Source organism: Lactuca saligna, chromosome 2 (assembly GCF_052625555.1).
Source record: "Lactuca saligna cultivar CGN05327 chromosome 2, ASM5262555v1, whole genome shotgun sequence".
Taxonomy (NCBI): Eukaryota; Viridiplantae; Streptophyta; class Magnoliopsida; order Asterales; family Asteraceae; genus Lactuca; species Lactuca saligna.
Genome location: NC_136418.1, coordinates 189,396,248 through 189,412,720, shown reverse-complemented (window position 1 = coordinate 189,412,720; position 16,473 = coordinate 189,396,248). Strand labels below are relative to the sequence as shown.

The 16,473-nt window shown below is 35.4% G+C and overlaps 1 protein-coding gene and 1 long non-coding RNA gene across 2 annotated transcripts; one reads left to right on the top strand and one right to left on the bottom strand.

Annotated features, from left to right (window-relative positions):
• Positions 1–7,550: 7,550 nt before the first annotated feature.
• On the top strand, positions 7,551–9,370 carry LOC145028576 (uncharacterized). Its single transcript, XR_013676062.1, has 3 exons — positions 7,551–7,892; positions 7,992–8,175; positions 9,105–9,370. It is a non-coding gene; the product is annotated as an uncharacterized LOC145028576 (long non-coding RNA).
• A 2,795-nt stretch (positions 9,371–12,165) lies between these two features.
• Positions 12,166–13,741, bottom strand: LOC145029456 (gibberellin 20-oxidase-like protein). The gene is made up of 2 exons (XM_078977975.1): positions 13,342–13,741; positions 12,166–13,182 (listed from the first exon to the last, which is right to left on the bottom strand). Exons 1-2 carry the CDS (start codon positions 13,695–13,697, stop codon positions 12,594–12,596), a joined length of 945 nt encoding a protein of 314 aa, XP_078834101.1. The 5' UTR covers positions 13,698–13,741; the 3' UTR covers positions 12,166–12,593.
• Between the last annotated feature and the right edge of the window lie 2,732 nt (positions 13,742–16,473).

Below are 16,473 nucleotides of genomic sequence, written 5' to 3'. Positions count from 1 at the left end.
AGATGAGATCTCATAAAGCTTGCAAATTTATAAACCTCCAGGTCATTTGGAGCATTTAACTCTTTGGGTCTAAAGTAGACTTGAGTTTTGAGGCCATGCATGGACTCTTGGCCCTTTCTGCCCTGGTTTTGCCCTAAAAATGGAAATGACATGCATTGGACATGCATGTCCCTAAAGCTATGAGTTTTATGGTCCAGAAGGTGTTGTAAACCCTTCTGGAAACTTTAGAGAAGTCATTCTAAGGATTAAGTGCTTAATGAGTGGAATGTGATTTATGCTTCTATTAAGAACTTAGGGGTTTGGATCTTGACTTATTGGCAAGGTTTAAAGGATAAAGTTGGAAACTTTATCCATCTAGGTTATGGTTTAGACCTACTTTGAGCTTGGAAACTCCTGGAATGGGCTGTAAATCAACTTAAGGAATTAAGTCTTGCTGACTGATCCCCACAGTGTGGTGGAGCCTCACCACAACATGGTGGTTGGGCTAAGCGCGCCTGCTTTGTCATATTACGACCACGTCATAACCATGGATGGCCATGACGTGGCTGTCATCTATAGGCTGACTTTGACCCAAGTTTGACTTAGGGGCGTTTTGGTATTTTGATTAGTAGTTGACCTGAAGTGATTATGATTGTATAGGTGACTGGTAGAGTCAACATTTAGAGCAGTGATTTGTGTAGTGATCTCTTCAGGCCGAGATGTGAGTTTTCCTCACTGTACTTGTGGTTCGAAGGCACCCATACCGACCCACTAGGTTATGTATCTTGGATATAGGATGGTGTTATGTTAGTATATGACTGATTAGTAGATCTGTATGATTAATTGTATTTGCTGGTTTTGCGTTTATGTTTATCTGTTACATATGGTGGTTGGCTTGATGCAATCCTGCTTTGTGCTGAAGGCCATGATACCCGTGGGGGGGGGGGGGGGGTGGGGGGTCCGGATAGGTTGTAGGCCCTACGAGGCGGTCCAGTCAGGCTGAAGGCTCATATTTGCATGCTATTGTTTGTTATGTTATGTGATGGTACTTTGGGGGAACTCACTAAGCTTTTGCTTACGGTTTCAGTTTATTGTTTCAGGTACTTTAGAGGATCGTGGGAAAGCAAATACTTGATCGTGAACATCTTCCTATTTTCATGATATTGGATTTTGGGACACTCTGATATGATTTTACTTTTGAAACAATGGTTTTTCATGTAATAATTATGGATAATGAGTTGTTTTGTAAAGTTATAATTTATTGTGGTTTTGGGATGCTACACTACCTCTACCAACTAGTTAATTTAGCAAGTGGTTTTAAATATACAAAATAAATATTATTTTTGATAACTAACCTCATTAAGAAGAGTTTATTTGTACTTTCAAAATAAGATTAATAATGAATAAGTTTTAATAAATGGGTTTTATTAAAAAAAATATTTTTAGCTTTATGAAAAATTCAGTATTGAATACATTTTGTCAAAATACTTAACAAAAAATAAAAATAAATAATTCTGTTGTATTACAGTTGATATATAACTTATATATTAAATTAATAAAAAAGCTTGTAGGATTACTCACTTATAAACTTTTAAGATATTTATGGATGTTGAAAATTGATTTATAAAATATAAAAATTTGTAAGTTAATTATGTGTTACAAATGAATAAATAAATAAATACATAAAATGTGCAATGAGCAGACACCCGCTAATATTTACAAGAATAAGATTGATATATATATTTTTTGAAATACAAAAAAGTAAACTATGATATCTAGCAAAGTTATTTACTCTTGCTTATCCGTAGTGTAACTTACTTTTTTCCTATCATTTAGTCATAAAAAAAATTGGCTTAGTGTTTGTCCATCATAGTTTCTTGTTTTTACGAGGATGATAGGGGAGAAGGTTCGTCATTTCGACAAAAATGCTAAAACTTTGAAATATGTCCCATACCATCTCCTGACAAACTCTAATTAAAACCACCATGACTCGGACATATAAATGTAGTCAACAAATAGTTGGTTTATCATTTACTCTTACTTGTAGTGTAATGTTGGTAATGAACCTTACAAATAGTTGGCACACAAAGAAGCTTTGACAAGCTCCCATATAAAGATGTCAGTGTTTTACCCGGTAGTCAACAAATAGGGAGTGAATTTTTATTTATTTATTTATTTTATAGATCATTCAAAATACACTACTAGAAAACATGGTGTTTTCCTACGGAAAATAGCTACGGAAAATTTCCGTAGTTAATTAGCTACAGAATTGCTACGAATCAACTACAGAATGGGATGCTATAGTTTAGTAACGGAATAACTACGGAATAGCTACGGAATAACTACGGATGCGTGTCCGTAGCTAATTAGCTACGGAATAACTACGGATTAGCTCCAGATGCAAATCCATAGCTATTTCATAGCTAATTAGCTACAGAATGACTACGGAATACCTACGGATTAACTACGGAGTATGCTTTTGGTTAGAATTTCGTAACTAATTTGTAGCTAAGTAGCTACGGATTAGCTTTAGATTTTTCTTATTTTCAATTTTTCGGGCACCAAACTTCGTTTTTTTCGCTTCATTTTTTACACCTCTACTATACATGATTATATTTATTTTCACAAACTTGTAGCTATTAATATTGTTCATAAAGTCGTGTGCGCCTTCGGTTCAAGTACTCGTTTCACAATTTATCATTGTAATGACTATACTTTTCACCAACTTGTGATGGATTATGTTTTGGATATGTATATTTATATACATGAATGAGTTGTGGTATATGTGTACGTGTATATGTGTATGTATATATGTTTGTGAGATGTATGTGTACGCATTCATAAGCATTATAGAGTTAAACCCTTAAACGAGCAATGGATCTCGTATGTGCACACGACTTTATAAATGATATTAATAGCTATAAATTGGTGAAAATATAGATAATCATGTATAATAGAGGTGTGGATAAAACGGAGCAAAACAAACGACGTTTGGTGCCCGAAAAATCGAAAATAAGAAAAAATCTGTAGCTAATTAGTTACGGATTTCTAATGGAAAACATATTCCGTAGCTAATCCGTCGGTAATTAGCTACAAATTAGCTAAATTTTTTTCTTATTTTCGGGAACTAAACGTCGTTTTTTTTTTTGCTCCGTTTTTTTCACACCTGTATTACACATGATTATTTATATTTTCACCAACTTATAGCTATTAATATCATTCATAAAGCCGTGTGCACTTACAGGATCCATTACTCGTTTACTGGTTTAACACTATAATGCTTATGAATACGTTCACAGACATCTAACAAACACATATACCTACACCATCACCATCATCATCATCATCACCACCACCACCATCATCATCATCACCATAACCATCATTATCATCACCACCCTACCACTATCATCATCATCATCACACCACCACCACCACCACCATCATCATCATAATCATCATCACCACCACCATCACTATCACCATCACCACCATCATCACCATCACCACCATCATCATCACCATCATCACCATCACCGCCATCACCAGCATCACCACCAACACCATCATCACCATCACCATCACCAATATCACCATCACCATCACCATCACCATCACCATCACCATCACCACTACCACCACCACCACCATCACCACCACCATCACCACTGTCAACATCACCATCACCACCATCACCACCATCACGATCACCGTCACCATCACCACCACCACCACCACACCATCACCGCCATCACCATCACCATCACCATCACCATCACAATCACCATCACCACCATCACCATCACCATCACCATCACCATCACCATCACCACCACTACCATCACCACCACCACCATCACAACCACCACCATCACCATCACCATCACCATTACCATCACCATCACCATCACCATCACCAACACCATCACCATCACCATCACATCACCATCACCATCACCACCACCATCACCACCATCACGATCATCGTTACAATCACCATCACAATCACCATCACCATCACCATCACCACCACCACTACCATCACCATCATCACCATCACCATCACCATCACTATCACCACCACCACCATCACCATCACCATCACCTTTACCACCATCAAGATCACCATCACCATCACCATCACCATCACCATCACCATCACCACCACCACCATCACTATCACCACCACCATCACCATCACCATCACCATCACCATCACCACCATCACCACCACCATTTCCCATCACCATTGTTATTTAGGAGAGAAGCCCTTAAATGGGGGTCCGGGGGCAGCGCCCCTGGGAGCGGGGTCATGAAATGTGAGATTATCCTTGATAGGCCATGAAAATTTAATCAAATTATCGAATGGACAAACCACGTTAAGAAGTCTAAGTTTCTTCATGTTTCCAAAACAGAGATTATCCTTGATAGGCCATGAAAATTTTCTAATTGTTATAAATCTTGTTGCTTCATTAACCTGCAATCCAAGAAAAGTGATCATGAAACTTCCACCATAAGTAATGAAACGGTGTTAGTTTAGTCCACCTTATAAGTAAACTTAATCCTTACCAAGTCATCACCCAATACTTCTTCAATTTCCTCTCGAATCCACAATCGACTATGTTGAATAGGCTCATGTGACATCCCTAATTTCACGGCCAGAAAAGAGAGATTTGTTTATGCTTTGTTTTTAAAATCAGAGTAATCATTTAAAGAAAATTGTTGCGGAATTTGTCCCCACAACGAAATATGATAAGAATTTATCAAAACATTTCTTAAAGAAAAGTATTTTCATTATATAACAAAATCTCGGGATGTCATGTTCCGATACAAACACATAAGCATAAACAGAACTTACATTTACTTACATTTGATACTTGTGATACAAAGAAAACTGAGTGGGTCAGGCTTGGGAGCCTGGTGAGCATATATGGTTTTCAACCCACAATAATATAATTATTATATTCAATCATCAAACAATCAACCCAATTACCCATCCCCATTATCTTCTTTATTTCTTAAGGTTTTACCCTAAGAATCGACTATCCTTCCTTCATTCGTTCCTAAGGAATTGAGTTAAGGAAATGGCACAAAGTCCATTGCTGCCTGAGGTTAATCTACATAGTACTAAATCCATAGCTACCAAGGTTTATAGTACTAAATCCATAGCTACCATTGTTCATCTACACTGTACTAAATCCATAGCTACCATCGTTTTATTATGAGGCACTAAATCTATAGCTTCCAAGGTTTTTAGAGTACAACGGTGAACATCAAGTCCACAACACCTACAAGTTGCGAGCTTGCTAGTGTTCCACTGGACTGTCTAGAATAGTCCGTGGTTGTCATCTCTACTCTGCTGAATGACGGGGGCCATCGTTTGGGTAAAGGTTTCACTCATTTTTCACCTGTCACCCTCATCTCATGATCTATATCATCTTTTGTCTCATCCTCAAACTCATCTTTCATCACACACCAACTATTTCATCTACCCATGTTCTACCCAACATACTTGTAGATATAAATTACATATATATAATGTAAATTATTTAAAAACCTGTATAAAACATTCATTTAACATCCATCTCAAGTAAACAAACAACGTGTAAACACATAGCACATATTTCATAGCAAATACTTCATATCTATGTGGTAGAAGAAAGTAACTATACACTCACACATATAAACAACAATAATATATATATATATATATATATATATATATACACACACACACACACACACATAACACATATTTTATAAAATACTTCATATCTATGTGTAAGATGAAAGTGACTATACACTCACCTGATTAGAAGATGATCGGACAACACTACGACTTGTAGAAGTAGTATTCTTGGGTAGATCTGGAAGATCTTCACAAAAACCGGGCTCCTTGCGGGCAGGGCTTTGGCTCGAGAATCTCACTTCTTGGGATCTTCGGGACTTCGGAACTTGCTTCGGGGCTCACGAATGATACCGGGGCTTCGAGCTATAATTGGCACGCAAATCGAGGCAAAAACTTAGAGATAAGAAAGAAAATGAGCAAAGAAAATGGTTGATCTCGGTTTCTATTTATAGGCTGTTGGGTCTGGGATTACACTGGACGTAATTTCCATGTACGCTGGGCGTAATCTTCGTTACGCTGGACGTACGCTTCGGATAAGCTTTGGTATGTGTGCCACGATCTTCAAAAATTTATATCTTTCGCATATGAGCTCCGTTTTTAACGTTCTTTATATTCACGCATAGGTGAGATTGTGCTCTACAACTTTTATTTAGACACCGTTGGCTAATTTTGACTTTATTTTTTATTATTTATTTTTAGTAGGCCGAGACAGGAAAACTCCGTTATAAATCCATAACTTCTTCATCCGACGTACGTTTTCATTTGTCTTTTTACCGTTGGACTACTATCAACAAGATCTTCGATTCTCGTTTAGATTGTTTCGGCTAAAAACCGCTCGATCTCAAATCAAGTATTCGGGCGGCATACCGCTAAGTCGAAACTTAGAAAAATCATAACTTCCTCATATGAAGTCAGATTCGGACGTTCTTTTTATGCACGCTCTTAGTTTAACGTATTCTACGACTTTGATTTAAATCACTAAGGCCAAATATCGCTCTAACGTAAATTCACTATTTACGTCGCGCTGTGTCGTGCTAATTCTGTCGCAACATCTAGGAATATTTTGATCAAGAGAAACAGTAATGAGAAACTTTTTCTCAAGAACTCTTAAGCCAATCCTAACATGAGATCCACAACTTTCAAGTGCTCTAATTGCATCTTCTTTCGGCCAACCTTTCATTAAGCATGCAACATCTAGGAATATTTCCTTGTAATCATTCTCCAAGCTTGTATAGCTTAATTCCAATTTTTCGATCGTTTCCTTCAATGGAATTGTTTTTAATCTTTCTAGCGTGTCTTTCCATCACCATCACCATCACCATCACCACCACCACCATCATCATCACTACCACCACCATCACCATCACCACCACCACTATCACGATCACAGTCACCATCACCATCACCATCACCATCACCGCCATCACCATCACCATCACCATCACCTCCATCACCATCACCATCACCATCACCACCATTGCCATCACCATTGTTATTTAGGGGAGAAGCCCCTAAACGGGGGTCCGGGGGCAGTGCCCCCAAGGGGCAGAGCCCCTGGCTAGGATCGAGTTGTTCGTGTCTTAAATATGTTGCTATATTAAAAAATGCATCAAAAATCCAATTTTAGAAAGTTGGCCATTTTTAGAAAGTTAATTGTTCGTGTCTTAAATATGTAAGAAAATTTATCAAAAATAAATAAATAAATAAATAAGACTCGAATAATAATAATAATAATAATAATAATAATAATAAAAGGGCAGACGAAGTGGTTAAAATGTTTAGTGGACCAAATGAGTATGAATGTGGCATTTCCAGCCAAGTAGTAACGTCGATGGTTATGTTTTGAATGTACCCGAGTTCGAGTCCCTTTTGCCACCACTTTTTTCATTTTTTTTTTGGCCTTTTTCAGTTTAACACTAATTTTGGCCTTTTTAAGTTTAGGGTTTTATATTTGTTTGCCGCCTCCGATTCCATTTTAGTGGGATCCAAAATCCAAATCGAGTATCGACTCCAATCGTTCTTCTCGCTTCTTCTTCCTCCCTTTCGTTTTCTGTGTACGTTACCCAAAACCCCCTTGTTTCTCGTCCATTTTCCGTCACTATCACCCTTTTCCCGCTTTCCTTCCCTCTCCGACAGCGTAACTCCTCCGGCATTACCCCTCTTTGCTCGATTTCTTCTCCCACAAAGGTAAACCCTAGATTTTTTTTTATCTTTTTTAATTTGAAGAATGTAATGCAGATGCCAGAGTTACTTCTCTCTGCCGCCTCCAGAGTCGGACACAAAGGTATGTTTAAAACCTGAAATCGTTTTTTTTTTATTTTTATGGCTGGAGTCGATGACTGCTCTCAAACATTATGCCCTAATAGTTTAACTCGCTCCATAGAAACCGCGTATCTACTCCACATCACAGCACACCCCTGACCTCCCATCTTCGTTGCTCTCGTTCGTCACCATCTCCGGTTGTCGTTGATGATGTTGATAGTGATTTCGGGGCTGTGGAGGCTAGGAAAACACGAAGTAACAGACCGATCATTCTGAATTTCAGCTTGTGGATACAAGATGTGAAGGTAATTTCTATAAGTATTGCTTGTTTCCCAATTTGAAACTTATTAGTTCTAAATTTGTAGAAAAGAGCCGCCTTTAATACACCATCTTGATTCTTGAGGTAACAATCTTTTTCCCTTGTTTTGATGTTCTGATGCTTTCACTATTATCAATAAAATATATCAATTGCTTTCTTGAAGTTTGAATGTCTCTACTCATGTTTTCCATATTCATGTATTTTGATGTTCTGAAGTTTGAATGTTTCTTGTTCTCTTTTTTTTTATTTTTTTTTTTATTTTTTTTTTTTATATATACACAAATTCTTTAACTTCACAATTCTAATAAGATTTTGATTATATCTTTTCTTTTTTTGGGGATTTCTTAAAACAGTTTGTTTTACACATGGGGTTTCTGGATCTGTTTTCTGCTGCTTCTATGCCTATTCTCAAGGTTCTCATAGTTATGCACTTGGCTCATTTCTTGCACTGGATTGTATTGATATCTTGGGACAAAGTACAAGGAAGCAAGTCAATAATTTAAGTTTTCAACTTCCCTTTAGTTATTCAAGAAAGCATACGACGAAAATTTAAGTTAGTGATCGTCGGTTGTGCATTATTGATTTGTAATGTGCAAGTCGGTATTGCACTTTAGGACTAGTCCACCGTGCACTTTGGTGGTCCCTCTTTGCTTAAGCTTACTAATAGTACAAAATCTTGGTTTCAGTTTTTCTGATTATGGAATTCAAATACCCATGTTCAAGAAAGTCGCCAATTTGATTAAAGATTCAAATTTTCTGATCATAGGACTAGTATACTACGATTTTGATTTCAACATTTCATGGCTCTAATTTCAGCCTCTATGTAGTCTTTGCTGATTATAGAAAAATATAAATATGATTAAATATACGATTTTCTTAATATGGGACTTATAATACTCCTTCCTATTTGATCAGGTTGTGTTCTTTGTGTTCAATCCGGCACTTGTGGGCAACAATCTTGCTAGAACAATCACCCTTGAGAGCATCATTTCTATGTAGTAATCTTTCTTGTGTTGTTTTAAAAATGTTACAATTTGAAGATTAACTGTTAAACTTGGACAATGGAATGAAATGTCAAACTTGGCATTAGAGACGTTTTTCGGTGTATTTTATATGGTATTTGGGACAAATGTGAACTGAATGTTGTATTTGACGAAAAGTTGGAAAATTTTTAATTTTAATTTTTTTTATAATTAAAAGAGGTTAGCTACGGAATAGCTACGAATTTCCGTAGCTATTTAGTTTCGTAGCACTTCCGTAGCTATTTGGATCCGTAGCTATTCCGTAGTTATTTAGTTCTGTAGCTATTTTGTAGGAAATCCGTAACTATTTATTTCCATAGCTATTCTGTAGCTATGGTAGCTACGGAAAGTTCTGTAGCTATTCCGTAGCTATAATTTAGCCACATGCCATTATGCTACAGACATTTTTTTCGTAGCAATTCATTAGCTATCTGCTGATAGCTACGGATTATGCTGTAGCTATTGCACTAGTTTTCTTGTAGTGATATGTTATATATATTAAGTATATTGAATGGTCATTTATTTTTAAGTTTTTGCACATTTAACTCATTCTTTATTCAATAATATTTTATCCTCTTAACTATATTTAAATTTTAAACATTTCTTGTATTTTACTTATTGATTTATTTTATTAAATATATGTTGGAATCCTAAGTCTTGGGGTCCAAGCAATCTAATTTATGGAAAGTTTAGTTTATGGCAAGTTGGTCATAAGTTTCCTAGTCTAATACAAGTTGGTATGTTAGGCTATATATACGTGTCCATAATCGAGTTTATGATTATGAGAACAGATTGTAAAAACATTGGTTTTGAGTGATTTTCCAATTAATCAAAGAGTTATTTTGGTTATTTGTTTTGCATTCTTGTTTTCAAAACTTTAATTGGTATCAGAGCTTAGGTTGAGAAGCTGTGAGATCGATTTGTACATGTTGACGAGTCAGGTCAACATGATAGATACAGGGGGAGAAGGAGAAGCTCCGGTGAGAGTGAAGGAGGTTGGGACAACCTCAGTTTCGTGTCCGATGCTCACATCTACTAACTACACCGTGTGGGCAATGCGTATGAAGGTTGTATTACGCATCCACAAAGCCTGGACTGTGATTGATCCAGGAACCAATGTCAATGAAGAAAAGGATTGCCTTGCCATGGGTTTGCTATATCAAGCCCTACCGGAAAACCTTATAATGCAGATTGGAGATCAGGATTCAGCCAAGAAATTGTGGGATGCGATTAGAGCACGTAATGTGGGTGCAGATAGAGTCAAAGAAGCGAGATTACAAACCTTGATGTTGGAATTCGATCGCCTGAAGATGCTCGAGTCAGAAACAATCGATAGCTTTGCCGGAAAGCTGTCTGGAATCGTGTCTACATCGTCGGCATTAGGAGAAACGATTGAGGATTCAAAATTGGTGAAGAAATTCCTCAAATCATTACCCAGAAACTTCATTCACATCGTTGCATCTCTTGAACAGGTACTAGATTTAAAATCGGTAGGGTTTGAAGACGTAGTGGGTCGATTGAAGGCATATGAAGAAAGAATAGGGGAAGTCGATGCCGGAGAAGGACAATTGAGGGTTCTATTTGCCGAAAAATCGACCGGAGATGGAGGTGGGTCGTCGACTGGTGGGGGTAACTCATCGGGAACGAAGGGAAACTGTAAAGGATCGAATGGGTCTAATAAAGCGAATGAGTTTAATGGGACTAATGGGTCGAGTGGATCCGGGTCTGGAGGGTCACATGGGTCAGGCGGGTCCAAAGGGAATAATAGGGTTTCTCAAAGCAATCGGCCTAATAAACTGTCCAATTCTAATTCTGATTGCAAAAATTGTAATTGTTGCTGTGGCAAGAATCGGAAAAATAGGGAAAAGGATCGATCTAAGGTGATTTGTTTTCGGTGTGACAAACTGGGTCACTTTGCTTCTGAATGTCCGAAACAACTCCAAAAATTACAAGACGGTGATTTTTCGGAACGTGACGACAGTGACGAATCCATTTTTTAAATACCGGGTTGAAGAATTCTCTAGAAGGACTTAGAGATTCGGGGTGATTGTTGGAATCCTAAGTCTTGGGGTTCAAGCAATCTAATTTATGGAAAGTTTAGTTTATGGCAAGTTGGTCATAAGTTTCCTAGTCTAATACAAGTTGATATGTTAGGCTATATATACGTGTTCATAATCGAGTTTATGATTATGAGAACATATTGTAAAAACATTGATTTTGAGTGATTTTCCAATTAATCAAAGAGTTATTTTGGTTATTTGTTTTGCATTCTTGTTTTCAAAACTTTAATATATAATCTTGTTTCCATTATGATAAATTTAGTTTGTTACCATAATATAATATTTTCAACGCCCTTTTTGATTTTGTAACCATAACTAATATCCTTTTTCATATTTTATATATTTCAATAAAGATGTGACAAGATATTAATGTGTAATAATAATATTTTATAACATATTTCTTGTGTTCGACACGCAGCGTTTGAGAAAAAAGAAAAAAAAAAAAAAAACTTTGTTCAGCGACAGGAACGTTTAGCTTTTAACCTAAACAAAAAGTTCCAAAATCAAAATCTACATGGAGTAGCTTTTAACAAAACGCTCTAAAATCAAACGCTACTCGCTAGTAGCCACCCGCTAGTTTTGCCGAACACACCCAAGAACAAATAATTTAAATTTATATAAAAAAATTATTGACGATATTAATCATTGGAGAAAACAATTAATCAGTGGTTAAAAATTTTGGACGGTTGATATTAATATGAAAATAGTTTTGTTTATTTCAACAACACACCTTAATATTTTATTATAAAAATACCGAGATGATTTAAATTTTGTGATTATAGAAAGATAAAGAAAAATATATCGCCTAAAACAAAAAATGACGTACATAATTAATAAAATATGTTATTTTTAATTACATTTAACCCTAAAATACATTATACATACATATAAGAATAAAAGAAAAGGCAACATTCATGTTCATTCATTGAAGACTCCGTAGAGTACAAAGAGGGTCAATACACACATGTCTAATTAAACTTAAACATGACGACTTTAAAAATTCGTGGATGCACAAAATCCAATAGGCAATTTGCACATAATAAAATACAAACAAACTGCCCATAGCCCACAGGAACACAAGAAAAAAAAGAGTTCTGCTTTGACTTTGCCTCCTAGAGAACATGTTACATACAAAGAATCACCATGTCCAGGCAACTCATTCCCCCAAAAAGGAGCCAAAATGACATCACAAAGTAATTTTTTAATCACTAAGTAACCAAGTTTGAAATAATAAAACTTAGATCACTTGTTTATTGAAGAATTTGCGGATACGATACTCGGATATTTAAGGTTATAATAAAAAGTTTCAACCTTTAAACAAGTCAAGTACCCGCAAAATCTTTCACTGTGAATCCAACTTTCTCAAACTTGCCTTTCTCACTATTCTCTCTAAACTTCATATAATCACCACACAAGAAGGGTTTATAGGCTCTCAAACTCTTGTCACCCACAACTTCATCAGGTGCAAAAACAATCTTATTATCCTCAAAGCACCAAAAGAAAGCAAGCGAAAACCGGTTTTTATGTTCCTTTAAAACGACTCTATGTTCAGATGACCTTAACTTCCCATTACTCCAAGCTTGCATCAAATCACCAATATTCACAACCAGTGTTTCTTCACACGGATCTATGTCCATCCATTTCCCTTCTTTAGATCTGACTTGAAGTCCACCACTTTCATCCTGATAAACTATTGTTATGCAGCTCATATCTGTGTGCATGCCAAGCCCTTCAATGTCTTTTTCTATGATTTTGGGTGGCGAGTAGTTTATTATCCGTAAATACCCTTCGGAGTTTGAGAATTCGGGTTCAAATTTCTTCCCAAAGTCTTCCCCCAAACACATTAATAACATCTCAATGATCTTATTAGATAGGGTCCTCATGGTGCTCCCATATTCTCTTAACACCTCACTGTAAAATCCAAATAAAAGAAATGGAAAATTAATTCATTTGTGTAAGCAATAAAAGTGACGAAAGGAAATCTCAGATATATATTTATTGTAATAAAAAAGAAAGTCAATGATAGTATTTTGTTATTAATTAGGATGCCATAATGCCATGTTAAGTTACCTGAATTCCGACTTTGTGTGGTTCAAGAGTACATCGGCAGATCTCTGTGCGGATTCAAGAAAATCAGGTCCAGAAACACGAATCGACTCAAAAAAGGGAGAGGCAATGAAATGAGGAGTGTAGGTTTTGATGTTCGATAAGGGACCAGCTTTGAGTTTCTGTTCATATGGTAGATCAAAGAGCTGATACGATAGGAATCGAAGTTTATTGTAAAGCTCTTTCGAGATCCCATGGTTGATTATGTGAAAGAATCCCCATTCTTTACAGGCTGAAGAGAGGGAAGAGAGGCACGATGGGGTTAGGGGTTTAGATACATCAAAAACAGGAAGATCTATGGAAGTTTTGGATGTAAGCATGGTGCTGATTGATGCAAAAAGAATTAGTTTGCATGAAGTTTATAAACCGGTTTGCAGTTTGGAAGAGACAAACTTTATATATATACATATAAGTATATAACTGTAAACAAATTTAATATTCCAAAGTACCTACTTCTTTCGAGTCAATTTTTTTATAAGCATGCTTGTTTACACATGGGGCTCAGACAAAATGTCTCATGGTTTATTATTAACGTAGGACGAAAGCACACAAAATGTGAAACACACGTACAAGTAAATATATTCTATTGCTAAATCGTCTTTAGGCATACCAATGAGTCGCTATATAGGATGCCTCTAGTTTTGCTAGATTCAGCCAGAATTTCAAACTTCAGAATTAAGCGTTAATTAATTTATAAGTACACTTTTCTGTCTAAAATCTAAATTAAATTGTGCTCAATTGATGTAAATCTCTTATTTCACAAGATTTAAATTAATATGAGTGGTAAAAACTTTTTTATAAGTATTTTAAACTATTTTTTTCCAAAGCTCAAAGGCTATCTGATTATATTATAACAAAGTTTTTACACAATACATTGAACATTTTTTATGATAAGTATAACCAAAGGGGTAACGTAAAAAGGGTTATGGACATTTGTTGTCACGGAAGAGCAGTTTATTTTACATAAAATAATCACATTTGTTTATAAGTTTAGCATGCTAAGTTTGGGGGACAAGCATCTAGTTGTAAGTACAACAGTTGAAGAGGCAAAGAATGTAAAAGCTTTGACTTACAGTTTGGCAACTCTTGGAAAGATTCCTTGTTGTTTGGATCTTTCTGCAAGGAAAGAAGGTCAATGATGAAAAGAGTTGGATTTAGTAAAATAAAAATAACATATAAACGGGAAGCATGAGCCAAGAAAGGTGGAGTTTGAAGGTGAACTGTTACTTTTTTTCAAATGTTGGCTCTTGGACCTAGATTATTTCCTCAGAAACTGTTCAATATATAATTTTTTATACCCCAAGCACAAATTAACATGTTCGTCTAATAAACTTTAAAAAACCCGAAAACTCTCATTGAAGTTATCAATTTAGGGGCATACATTTTTTATTCACATGTTATGTGGGAATGGAGTTCTAGGAACTATGTGGTATTGTTCATTATATGGGACAAAATGAGACTGAAAAATGATTTTTAAATTGTTTTTCTAATGATAAAAGAGGGTATTCACATGTTTTTCTCACAAACAAATAGATCAAGAATGAGTCTCTCTCTCTGGTTGTTATATATATACATACATATATATATATATATATATATATATATATATATATATATATATATATATATATATATTTTGAAACATAGTATAAAATTTGTCATGTCTTGTCATGTACATTGATTGTTAATAACTTTTTTCCATCAATTTTGTTATATCGATTGATTGTTGGTAACTCTTTTCCATCAATTTTGTTATATTGACAGTTTGATATATCTTAATTAGCAAAATTATTTGTTATCGACTTATGGTTCCATCTAAAGCAATAACTTAAGTTTCTTAAGAAACCATTAATAAATACTGAGTGAGAATGCATTATACAGCTCATGAACTCCTTGCATGGTTTTCCCCAAGTCAATGCAAGAGACAAGAGATGATATTAGAAATGATTCAACTAACAATAATTATAATCAAGTAGCTCTGTTTCATCATTGTGCTCATTATATTTATATTCATCAAGAAGTCTTACAGGTACGAGTTCAATGTATATGAAAAGCTCAGGTGACTGTTGTTATGAAAACGAAGGAATTGCACATGCTTCATGGCTTCATGCCTCATTAATTCTTAAAGAATCTGCCACTTAGCTGTCGCTTTGACGGCTCCTAATTAAGCTAATAACTTCCAGAGATTAAGTGGTTGGTTGAACATGCCAACATATATAAAATCCATGTGCAGTTTTTCAGCTAATTTAACTTAGCTGGAATAAGTTGCTAAATAATCTTGTTTTAATACAAACCACATATAGGATATAGTTAGACGTGAATTCCTTTTTGCTAACTAAATGAAGCAAAATAAATGGGACATGGAATTTATATACTAAATACATGAAATTTTGGCACAAGAAGGAGCTTTGACAAGCTGTTATCTCCCACCATGTACCATAAGAAGTACAGTACAGATTCTTTCGTTGAATATGACACAATTTGTTAGTTATCTCCCACCATGTACCATAAGAAGTAGAGTATAGATTCTTTCCTTGAATATGACACAATTTGTTAATTGTATAACCAACAAATGGCATATATCTAATATATATGTATGCTACTTGAGGTATAATTTTCAGTAAATAATATGTTAATTTTATGTAGTAGATGTACAAAATATTTATTTTATCCAACCATGCTTTAAGAAAAACTATACATTATTTTTGTATCATCTTTTTAGCTTTAAATTTAAACCACATACTAAATCGGCCAAGGACTGTCTTCATGTAACGAATTTTCGTGAAGGCCTTGAAATGCAACACTATCTAATTGCATCATATTCAAAATCAATATGTGGTTTAATAATTAAATGGGCATATTATTATTTAGACATTTTTGAACCCCGGAAAAGGTTAACAATACATTCTCAATTGGAGTCATTATGTTTAGTGACATTGTATGTCTGGTCCAAAAAAAATATGACATTCGTTGTCGAGCTTAATAACCAGTAGGGATTGGCATAGTCGGGTAGCCGTCTTAATTATCTAGAATATTGAAACCGAAACCGGTGGATAGCAGTTCCACTAGCGGGTATTCGGTTCGTTAAATTTGTTA